Source organism: Thunnus maccoyii, chromosome 12 (genome assembly GCF_910596095.1).
Source record: "Thunnus maccoyii chromosome 12, fThuMac1.1, whole genome shotgun sequence".
NCBI classification, from domain to species: Eukaryota; Metazoa; Chordata; class Actinopteri; order Scombriformes; family Scombridae; genus Thunnus; species Thunnus maccoyii.
The window spans coordinates 33486120-33498675 of NC_056544.1; the positions used below are offsets into that span (position 1 = coordinate 33486120).

The window sequence follows — 12556 nt, forward strand, 5'->3', positions numbered from 1 at the left end:
AACCAGCTAACTAACCAGTGTTTCCCCTGGGCCGAGTGCTTTGGGGCAGCGGGGGAAGTTCTGAGCAGTCAGATGTGATGGGAGACAAACAATGAGAAGCAGAAACAACAGACGAGGCTTTTGTTGGTCTTGAGAAGCTGCAGCATTTATTAACTGACACACTGTAGTCTGTACTGTACATTAACTGACGCACTGTAGTCTGTACTGTACATTAACTGACGCACTGTAGTCTGTACTGTACATTAACTGACGCACTGTAGTCTGTACTGTACATTAACTGACACACTGTAGTCTGTACTGTACATTAACTGACGCACTGTAGTCTGTACTGTACATTAACTGACGCACTGTAGTCTGTACTGTACCTTAACTGACGCACTGTAGTCTGTACTGTACATTAACTGACACACTGTAGTCTGTACTGTACCTTAACTGACACACTGTAGTCTTTACTGTACATTAACTGACGCACTGTAGTCTGTACTGTACATTAACTGACACACTGTAGTCTGTACTGTACCTTAACTGACGCACTGTAGTCTGTACTGTACATTAACTGACACATTAACTGACACACTGTAGTCTGTACTGTACATTAACTGACGCACTGTAGTCTGTACTGTACATTAACTGACGCACTGTAGTCTGTACTGTACATTAACTGACACACTGTAGTCTGTACTGTACCTTAACTGACGCACTGTAGTCTGTACTGCACATTTACTGACTGTTGGGACTACATGTGGACCACATGTTACCACATGATTATCTTTGATAATCGTTAATTATTGCTGATAGCCAAACTCGTAGCCACGGCCCAACAAAATGGTGCCCCGTGTGAGGCAGAGTATTGTTGGCAATTATTCATAATTGTGCAATATTAATTTCAGCACAATTTTGGCCAGTACCAAAATTCTGGAATCTAAAGCCTCTAGACTATCCAATAGTCTTTATATTTAACATGACCAGTCTGCCACAGGAGAAGATATCTAGCTGTACTGACAAACAAGTGAAGTGTTGGGAGAATTGATTTTTTTCAAATCAATTTTAGCTAAAGCAATTGGTAACCCAAATCTTGAGTTGTTGATAACTACCACTTTAAGCCCTCAAAGTGTTAAACTAAGAGCTTGCTGTTGCTGCTAGCCACTCAGGTTGAACCTACTCTGTAGGAAGTGTAAGAATTTTGGTTCAGCATTTGAATAGCACACATTCAATGCCATCCAGTCAAGCTGTCAGAATTAGTTGTTAGTTCAATTGTTAATTGTTGTGGTTGTGGTTGTTAATTAAACCACAGTGTGCCACCGGCCCTGTGACACATAGAGAGCTTGTACCTGGCTGTTACTGCCATGCATTCCAGCCTGAGTAAGAAATAGAGCCTGTGAGATAGAGCCACAGTGTGCTACCAGCCCTTTGAAACTTAGAAGTTATCCTCTAGCTGTTACTGCCATGCATTCCAGCCTGAGTCAACTTTAAGAAACAATCCTCTGACTGTTACTGCCCTGCATCTCAGTTAGTGCATGTTGAAATCTGTTGTGCCCACTAGAGCCACTAGACGGTGTCGTAGCTACCCCTCCTCCACAGGAAGCTACTCCCCATAGTGTAAGCCACAACATTGTTTGGTCAGGCTAGTGTACTGCCCAAACTACACTACAAAGTGTCTGCCACGCAACACCATAGCCAACCACATTGTTTTGTTGTACTAGTCAACTGTTAATCTAATCCTCCGTTCCAGATACAACAATGGAGAACCCCTGTGTAGAACAGTTTATTTCTTCCCTAGCAGAGAGCCTAGAACCTGGCTACCCAGAATTCATCAGCAGGTTGAATTTCAGTGAGTGCAGGAAAGAGATAGACTCGCTACTCAAGGACAGGAATGATGCACAGACCGCATCCAAAGACCCATTGTTATGCTTGCTTCTGAACTTCCACAGGCAAACTAGCCTTGCCTGTCAGAGCAAAGCAGCCCTAGAAAAGGAGGTAGATTTCCTTAGAGCGCAAAATGCTTGCCTCCTCCATGAGGTTCAGACGGCCAATAAGAAAGCCATGCGTTATTTAGAAGACCTGTACTCAGCAGAGTTAAATCTCTGCTCACACAAGGAGGAATTGTTAAGGCTTAGGTCAGAACGTCCTGCCCCACTACAGTCATTCAGCCAATGTGATTCTGGTTATTCCGATTCACACTCCTCCCATAATGAAGGGTTAACTCCCTCTCCACTCAGAAGATTGGAACAATTCCCAACTGACCCTAAGTTCTTGGGAATGAACAGACACAACTGTCCTACTTTGCAAGTACAATTGGATCAACTCCTTGGTAGTATTTTGCCAATAGGATCACTTTGCAAAACACTAGCTCAGGACACTTGATTAGGTACTTTCAGAAGTAGTCATACACATGTCCTCACCCACCACAAGTTTAGGACATAGTGCCAAACAAACAATGATACAGCCATTAGGACTTTGGGATTTTTGGAAATATGATGACATCCTTCTGCAGCTACACTTCCCTGAAGGACAAAATTGTAAAGTCTGCCAAGATCAGACTGAGTACTACTACTGAGTAGTACTAATTAACGATTATCAAAGATAATCGTTAATTATTGCTGATAGCCAAACTCGTAGCCACGGCCCAACACTGACACACTGTAGTCTGTACTGTACATTAACTGACACGCTGTAGTCTGTACTGTACATTAACTGACACGCTGTAGTCTGTACTGTACATTAACTGACACACTGTAGTCTGTACTGTACATTAACTGACACGCTGTAGTCTGTACCGTACATTAACTGACACACTGACAACTTCCTGTTAACCTTTTCCTGCTGTGCTCGCTCTCTCACTCACCTGCTATGCGACATATTATGCGCTGCCATGTTCCTTAAAGCAGCTACGCTACCCAGAGTTTCCCAGGCAACGACACAGAGGTTAATTCACGATTCAGAACAGCACAGAGGCTCCCAAACGCTATTTATTATTGATTTCTGAATGAATGGATTTGTTATTTTTGGCATTAACATTTTTTGGCCTGGCAGCTTGCTAAAACTGTACGATTGTGATGGATGGAAACACTGCTAACTAGCCAGCCAACTAACCAGATTAACTAAATAGCTAATTAACCAGCTAACTATCCAGATTAATTAACCAGACAACCAACCAGATTAACTAACCAGATTAATTCAACAGCTAACTAACCAGATCAATTAACCAGATTAACTACACAGATTAATTAACCAGCTAACTATCCAGATTAATTAACCAGACAACCAACCAGATTAACTAACCAGATTCATTTAACAGCTAATTAACCAGATCAATTAACCAGATTAACTACACAGCTAATTAACCAGCTAACTATCCAGATTAATTAACCAGACAACTAACCAGATTAACTAAATAGCTAATTAACCAGCTAACTATCCAGATTAATTAACCAGATTAACTAACCAGATTAATTCAACAGCTAATTAACCAGATCAATTAACCAGATTAACTACACAGCTAATTAACCAGCTAACTATCCAGATCAATTAACCAGACAACTAACCAGATTAACTAACCAGATTAATTCAACAGCTAACTAACCAGATCAATTAACCAGATTAACTACACAGCTAATTAACCAGCTAACTATCCAGATTAATTAACCAGACAACTAACCAGATTAACTATCCAGATTAATTAACCAGACAACCAACCAGATTAACTAACCAGATTAATTCAACAGCTAATTAACCAGATCAATTAACCAGATTAACTACACAGCTAATTAACCAGCTAACTATCCAGATCAATTAACCAGACAACTAACCAGATTAACTAACCAGATTAATTTAGTAGTTAACTAACCAGATTAATTTCACAGTTAATTAACCAGCTAATTACCCAGATTAATTAACCAGACAACCAACCAGTTAACTAATCAGATTAATTTAACAGCTAACTAACCAGCTAACTAATATAGTTAATTCCACAGTTAATTAACCAGCTAACTGTCCAGATTAATTAACCAGACAACCAACCAGTTAACTAATCAGATTAATTTAACAGCTAACTAACCAGCTAACTAATATAGTTAATTCCACAGTTAATTAACCAGCTAACTGTCCAGATTAATTAACCAGACAACCAGCCAGCTAACTAGCGAGATTAATTTAGTAGTTAACTAACCAGATTAATTTCACAGTTAATTAACCAGCTAACTATCCAGATTTATTAACCAGACAACCAACCAGTTAACTAATCAGATTAATTTAACAGCTAACTAACCAGCTAACTAATATAGTTAATTCCACAGTTAATTAACCAGCTAACTGTCCAGATTAATTAACCAGACAACCAGCCAGCTAACTAGCCAGATTAATTTAACAGCTAACTGTCCAGATTAATTTAGTAGTTAACTAACCAGCTAACTAACCAGATGAACTACCTAGCTAACTACCCGGTCTGACTGAGCGTGCTCAGTGGGTCTTACGTGCGTCCAGTTGCTGAGCGCGTGCAGACGGATGTTGCCAGCGGCGTCCACGCAGGGACAGGACGGGTTGATCACCATGGAGACGGATGGACAGACGTAACAGCGAGGCCGGGACGCCGGGTGGGTCTCATGAAGCCAGATGCACACTGGGATATTATACTCGCCTCCTGTAAACACATGACATCACAGCATCAATAACATGGGTAGAGTTTCCACCTAATCAATAAATCTGCTGATCAGTTAAGCTTCTGACCTTCATACTGGACGGGAACCGTCCCAGCCAGGTAGACCAGCTTCTTCTTCTCTTTGTTGGGAAAACCTGAGGATCCATCAATCAATCAGTTTCAGTAGTTTCAGTATTAATAAAGGTGATAGAAACAGCAGAAACATTAGGAACTGTAGAAACAGTAGAAACAACAGAAACAACAGAAACAATAGAAGCAACAGAGACGACAGAAAAAGTAGAAACAATAGAAACGGTAGAAAAAACAGAAACATTAGAAACCTTAGAAAGTGTAGAAACAATAGAAACCGTAAACACAGTAGAAACTATTGAATACTTACAGTAAAAATCCACGTAGAGACGAAGATCAGAGAAAAGTGACCGAACTCTCTGAAGATCAGACAGAGTTTCTACTGGATAACTGTACCGACACTAAGGAGGAGGAGGAGGAGGAGGAGGAGGAGAGGACAAGGAGGAGAGAGGCGGTGGAGGAGAGGACAAGGGGGAGAGGGGTTAAGGAGAAGGAGGGGGAGAGGAGGAGGAAGAGAGGGAGGAGAGGAGGGGAGGAGAGAAGGAGGAGCAGGAGGAGACATTAATCTGATTAGCTCTTGTTGTTTTTAGCATTAGTTAGCATTAGTTAGCTAACTAAGCTAACACTTCTGTATGGATCTTTCCTCTCAGACTAGCTGGCAAGCCGGTTAGCAGCAGGTCAAGTGCGGCGCTGAGTTGTTTTGTCACTAATAAAGTTATTTTGAAGTGAAGTTGAGGAGATGAAGTTTGGTTCTCACCTCCGTCAGAGTCCGCAGCTCCTGTTCACCTCCGACTCGCGGCATTTTACCTGAAACTCACCTGAAAAACTGTTAAAATTCACCTGCTAACAGGCTAACAGGCTAGCTGCTGCCGTTTTCAAACATGACACATCAACATCCGCTTCCCAATTTTCAAAGTTAAAGCACGGAGATTATTATTTGTATTCTTGAAAATTGTCTTAATGTTAATTAAATGTTATTAAATGTTTAAATGTGTTTGTTTTATTGGTTGTTGGTTCTGTTTTCAGCTTTGAGACAAACTCAGCTGGTCTGTAGACAGTTTATTCATCCGGAGGTTTAATCTGAAGATTAACTAAACAGTACTAGTACTTCATCAGTGTAGTAGTAGTACTTCATCAGTGTAGCAGTAGTATTTCATCAGTGTAGTAGTAGTAGTATTTCATCAGTGTAGTAGTAGTACTTCATCAGTGTAGTAGTAGTACTTCATCAGTGTAGCAGTAGTATTTCATCAGTGTAGTAGTAGTAGTATTTCATCAGTGTAGTAGTAGTACTTCATCAGTGTAGTAGTAGTACTTCATCAGTGTAGTAGTAGTAGTACTTCATCAGTGTAGTACTAGTACTTCATCAGTGTAGTAGTAGTACTTCATCAGTGTAGTAGTAGTATTTCATCAGTGTAGTAGTAGTAGTACTTCATCAGTGTAGTAGTAGTACTTCATCAGTGTAGTAGTAGTAGTACTTCATCAGTGTAGCAGTAGTATTTCATCAGTGTAGTAGTAGTAGTACTTCATCAGTGTAGTAGTAGTACTTCATCAGTGTAGTAGTAGTATTTCATCAGTGTAGTACTAGTATTTCATCAGTGTAGTAGTAGTAGTACTTCATCAGTGTAGTAGTAGTACTTCATCAGTGTAGTAGTAGTAGTATTTCATCAGTGTAGTAGTAGTACTTCATATGTGTAGTAGTAGTATTTCATCAGTGTAGTAGTAGTAGTACTTCATCAGTGTAGTAGTAGTACTTCATCAGTGTAGTAGTAGTATTTCATCAGTGTAATAGTAGTACTTCATCAGTGTAGTAGTAGTATTTCATCAGTGTAGTAGTAGTAGTATTTCATCAGTGTAGTAGTAGTAGTACTTCATCAGTGTAGTAGTAGTATTTCATCAGTGTAGTAGTAGTACTTCATCAGTGTAGTAGTAGTATTTCATCAGTGTAGTAGTAGTAGTACTTCATCAGTGTAGTAGTAGTACTTCATCAGTGTAGTAGTAGTATTTCATCAGTGTAATAGTAGTACTTCATCAGTGTAGTAGTAGTATTTCATCAGTGTAGTAGTAGTAGTACTTCATCAGTGTAGTAGTAGTATTTCATCAGTGTAGTAGTAGTACTTCATCAGTGTAGTAGTAGTATTTCATCAGTGTAGTAGTAGTAGTACTTCATCAGTGTAGTAGTAGTACTTCATCAGTGTAGTAGTAGTATTTCATCAGTGTAATAGTAGTACTTCATCAGTGTAGTAGTAGTATTTCATCAGTGTAGTAGTAGTAGTATTTCATCAGTGTAGTAGTAGTAGTACTTCATCAGTGTAGTAGTAGTATTTCATCAGTGTAGTAGTAGTACTTCATCAGTGTAGTAGTAGTATTTCATCAGTGTAGTAGTAGTAGTACTTCATCAGTGTAGTAGTAGTACTTCATCAGTGTAGTAGTAGTATTTCATCAGTGTAATAGTAGTACTTCATCAGTGTAGTAGTAGTATTTCATCAGTGTAGTAGTAGTAGTACTTCATCAGTGTAGTAGTAGTATTTCATCAGTGTAGTAGTAGTACTTCATCAGTGTAGTAGTAGTATTTCATCAGTGTAGTAGTAGTAGTACTTCATCAGTGTAGTAGTAGTACTTCATCAGTGTAGTAGTAGTATTTCATCAGTGTAATAGTAGTACTTCATCAGTGTAGTAGTAGTATTTCATCAGTGTAGTAGTAGTAGTACTTCATCAGTGTAGTAGTAGTAGTACTTCATCAGTGTAGTAGTAGTATTTCATCAGTGTAGTAGTAGTACTTCATCAGTGTAGTAGTAGTATTTCATCAGTGTAGTAGTAGTAGTATTTCATCAGTGTAGTAGTAGTACTTCATCAGTGTAGTAGTAGTATTTCATCAATCAATCAATCAATCAAGTTTTATTTATACAGCGCCATATCACAACAGAAGTCATCTCAGGGCACTTTTCACATAGAGCAGGTCAAGACCGAACTCTTTAATTTACAGAGACCCAACAATTCCCCCATGAGCAGCACTTGGTGACAGCGGGAAGGAAAAACTCCCCTTTAACGGGTAGAAACCTCAAGCAGACCCCGGCTCTTGGTGGGCGCCATCTGCTTTGACATATATATATATATATATGTTATATATACATATGTGTATACATATCAGTGGAGGCTGGTCCATAGAGGCAGAGGAGGTTGCTCCTATATAATAGCAATTGGTGGAGGTGGAGTGGGGGACAGAGGAGGACGGGTGCCTGCTGTCCTCCGCAGGGCGGGATCTCTTACATTGGACTCAATGTATTTCTTTTTTTTCCCATGCTAATCTGTGATTGGCCATGACATGTAAAATGATGCTCCAAGGGAGGCTGTCCTCTCTAACCAATCAACAACCAGAATGCAATATTGACATCGAGTCGGTCCAATGATAGTTTCCAGAATTCATCTTCAATTCTCTCCACTGTAAGGCAGAGTAGCAGCAGTAGATAGCTCCTTGTGTTAGCCAATACAACAGCTGGCTTGTTGTAGCAGCCTGAAGGACTCTTTATACATCCATGGAAGGACTGTTAAGGACTGTTGTTAAGCTAACGGAAGAAATTATCTGGACTGTGCAGCGCAGCAGCAGCAGGACGCTTCCGGGAAGGTTGGATAGAGAAGCAACCGCAGAAACAATCAGGAGAGTTAGCTTGTTTGTCATTGTTGCTAATGATATCAGACTGGTTAACCAGCAGCCATAAAGTTCTGTTAACTAACAAACAAGATGACCAACAGCCACAAATGGACGTCATGACATGAATACTTCATCTCCATGATAGAAAGAAGACGACGTCAGATAAAGTGAGTCAGATACAGCTCCTCTCTCTCTGTCTCTTTGATCGCTAATTTCATCTCTGATGGTTAAATGTCTCTGTGTGGCTGTTGTGTGAATTTATCTCCTTAACAAGAATGCAGCAGAGATCATATAATGTGTTGTGGGTAACGTTAGTTTGCTTGTTGAAGTTACAGTGAGCTGTAACTCACTTATTCATTCGTTTTTAATTGAGTGGTTGTTCAGTCACCTGTTGATGTTGTATGATCAGTGTGCAGGAGGTCTGGCTGCTTGCTTCTGACAGTTTCTTTAGTTCGTTTTTAAGCTGAGTCGTATATTGAGTAATAAGCTTAAAGTAACTAGAATAACAAGTGTTATCTACTGGTGTAACTGATCGTAGTTGATCTGTGATCCATACGGATCGCCCCCCACGGTTCAGCAGGCATATGAACTGCGGGTTAATTGCAAAATTTAATGTCTCATTTAAGACAAAGTAAACAAACTGCTGTAAGTACAAGTCATGGACAGACAGCGTGTTGCTAACAGGGATTTTGAAGAGCAACGATAAAACCAGCATCTAACAGGTCTGATGTGACATTTGAGTTGTTTAGCTGCTGTTTAATGTGCTGCAGCTGAGCAGCTAATTAGCATCTAGCTGCTAACTGACGTTAGCGGTGAATGTTTATTATCATCAAGTTTTGATGATGTGGACAGAGGCTGTTTCATTCACTGCTTAAAAGAGGAAGGTTTCATGCCTCATATTGCAATAACTGAGCATTATATATTTTATTTTATTTAAACATTGGACATCTGAAATGTTGTTTTCATTTAAGACCATGGGCAAAAGTTCCTTGCTGTTTCTGTCTGTAAGTGCTACAGAATAAATGGAAAACAAAGTTTTATTTGTCTCCACTTTATTTTCGCTGATCCTAATAATGATCTGATCCATTCTGTGAGTTTTGTGTTCATGTGAACACCCCTAGTGTTAACATGTCAGCTTTGTAAACTATATTTTGTATGTCGTGCACATAGATGAGAGTGTGTAAGTCATGTATTTGATACGTGCATTAATACTTTCTGATGTGAACCTACACGTATAGATCTGTGAATGTTTCTAGTATTCAGCACTGATCTGTTCCTGTATCACATTATAAGCTTTGTGGTACTTTATATATTTCTGTATATTAAGAAAATACACAGGAAACACGTGTAAATCATGTGATATCTTGTCTGTTTTTGATGAGAACATACATTTGTTGTCACAATAGAACAATACTATAAATTTGAATTTCACTTTGTTGGTAAAATGACACATCTGAACCAGTCCATGGCTAAAATGAGCTCTTCTTTGTTTTTAGAGACATTATGTAGATGCTAAATGTCTTTAAAGAAGAAGCCTTTTCACCACTCAAGCTACATGTTTTCTTGGCATATAAAATTGCGAGATTCAACTTTTCACTCAAATTGTTCAGCTGAAATGATTATTATTATATTATTATATTATTTGTAATGAAAAATAGTTTTACATTCGTAACAAATGCAAAATAGAGGCATTGTGTGTGTGTGTGTGTGTGTGTGTGACCATGTGACCTCTGGTAACAAATGACAGACGAGCAGGAAGCGACTGTGACACTTTATTGATCTCAACAAAAATAACAGATCCATATTTACATGAACTCAAACTCCCATCAACCCCCTCTCTCTCAGTCAGACGGGCGTGGCTCGCCACTCTTTGCCCTCAGTCAGCGCTCGGGGTTGGTGGATGAACACACTGTATCGAACACCCTGATTGGCCGCCGCCCTGACGAAGCGGCTGTTTGCTGTCATGGTGACGGCTCTCAGAGAGTCTCCGGTGCCGAAGATGGTGAGCGAGCGGCGGTTGACCTTGGCGCTGGGCGTGAGGCTCAGCGAGCGCTCTGACGGCTGGTCGTCCACCAGGTGGAGGCGGGCCAGCAGCTGGCGGGCGCGCTCCTTCTCGCCATCACCGCCCAGCGTGTCAAGGATCAGCTGGAAGTCGGTGACGGCTGCACGGCAGGCGAACAGCTCCTTCCCCTGCATGAAGGCGAGGAGGCGCGGCAGCACCGGCTCGCGGCGCTCCTGAGCCGCCTGCTCCGTCAGCACCACCTCCCTGAAGGTGAGGTGGCAGCGGCCGTGACTCAGAGCCGACACGTATGTGATGAGCGTGGTGATGTCCAGGTTCACGCGCTGACACTCCTCCACCTGAACCTGAGCGGGGAACGCCAGGCTCGCCACCACTGTGCCGCGGTCCACCCTGGTCAGCTCTGTCTCCGCCTCCTCTTCATCCTCAGATGCGTCACTGTCCCGCTGCTGCTCCTCCTCCTCCTGCTGCTCCTGCTGCTCCTGCTCCTGCTGCTCCTCCTGAGCGCCACCCTCCTCCATTACCACAGTGTTGACGGCGACGATGTCACCGCGGACGGAGACGCCCATGTGGTTGAGACGTTCGGCCATGGGGCTGGAGACGCCATTGTAGAAGGCAAAAACAACGTGCGGGTGGCGGTACTGGACAGGCTGCTGGCGGCTGGCCCGCAGGAACTCCTCCGCCTGTCGGACGATGCTCTTGTCGCCGTACTGGCCCCGCCCCTGCCAGATGTTGTGCAGAGCCTCCGCCTTCCTGCCCACCGCCTTCACCCAGGTGTGCCCGCCGTTCGCCACCACGTCCACCACCAGTGTCTGCCGGAGGCTGGCGGCATCCTGGTAGGTGAAGACGTGCAGTAAGGCCACCACGCCCTCCAGGCTCTCCGCCGTCTCCACAATGGCGGTCAAGTGTGTCAGGTTGGTGCTGTGCAGGTGAGATTCTTTGACCTGCAGCTCGCCGGCCTCCACCCGCCGCAGGAAGCGCAGCTCAGCACGCAGCTTCCCGCACAGCTTCCCCCAACCCTCCACCTGACCCAGAAGCTCTGCTCGCTGCAGCAACGCCTGCGCACAGCTGATTCGCTCCTGCAGCATCACCTGCAGAGACATGACATCACACCTGCAACAACGCAGGGTATTGATTATTGATCAGCAATAAGAGATATGTCACACATGACATCATCTGAAAAGTTTGGTTTTTGGCAGAAGAATATGGATTTGCAAATATATAATTTGGTTAAAATAATGAGCGAATTATTTAAATAAAACTGAGCAGAGTTTAGTTTCATGCTGTTTGTAAAGTGAGACAATGTTTCTAAACGGAAAAGATTTAAAATGTTTATCTGAGACAAACTTACTTCAGAGTTTCTATAAATAATGATTAGTTTAATAAAACCTGTGAAGCATTTTAAAAGATCTCTGTGACTTTGTTAGTCAATAAAATCATATAAAGGCAACAAACTCTTGTTTTTATTCCTGGTTTTGATGACTTATTGTTTCAGCTTCAGCTGATCTCAGTTTGCTTCCAGACTGACTCGTATTTAAAGTCCCAACTTAAAGATGATTTTTCCATTTTTGCTTTGCTAAGAAGACATTTAGCAGCCAAGTTAGCTCGTTAGCTCCGCTGCTAACTCTGCGCAGTGTGACGTCATGCTGCTAACTACAGCCGGTTAGCTTAGCATAGCAACTCTGAACTTTCTCGCGTCGTTTTAAACACAATAAACACATTCAAATGTTTAAAGAATAAACGGGACTTACGGCCGCAGTCACCCGCGGGTTTAGCTAATGCTACTGCTAATGCTAACGGACAGCTTCTTCTGCTGCCGCTGACAGGAACACGCCGGCTTCCGCTATGTTTCACAATAAAAGCGTCACCCTCATTGGTCATCTTTCTTTACTTTTAAAACCACGATGACTTCCGGTCTGTTGTTAAATAATAATAAACAAACAGAAAGCGGGAAAATATCTTTGTAGACAAATAAATGTATACATATGCCGTGATCAATGTGTGTGAGAGCTCGTGCAGGTTTCGTTATTTCACCAGCTGATCTACAAAACTACCTTTACTCACCTGAGCCTGCCTGATTACGTCATATTCAGAGGACCAATAAACACGTCCATAGCTGACCACCGGTTGGAAACAGCCGGAAGTAAAACCGACGGTGATATTT

The 12556-nt window shown here is 41.8% G+C and overlaps 1 protein-coding gene across 1 annotated transcript; it reads right to left on the minus strand.

Moving 5' to 3' along the window:
* Nucleotides 1-10131: 10131 nt before the first annotated feature.
* c12h7orf25 (chromosome 12 C7orf25 homolog) lies at nucleotides 10132-12266 on the minus strand. The gene is made up of 2 exons (XM_042428973.1): nucleotides 12144-12266; nucleotides 10132-11505 (listed from the first exon to the last, which is right to left on the minus strand). Exon 2 carries the CDS (start codon nucleotides 11493-11495, stop codon nucleotides 10221-10223), a length of 1275 nt encoding a protein of 424 aa, XP_042284907.1. The 5' UTR covers nucleotides 11496-11505; nucleotides 12144-12266; the 3' UTR covers nucleotides 10132-10220.
* Nucleotides 12267-12556: the final 290 nt, after the last annotated feature.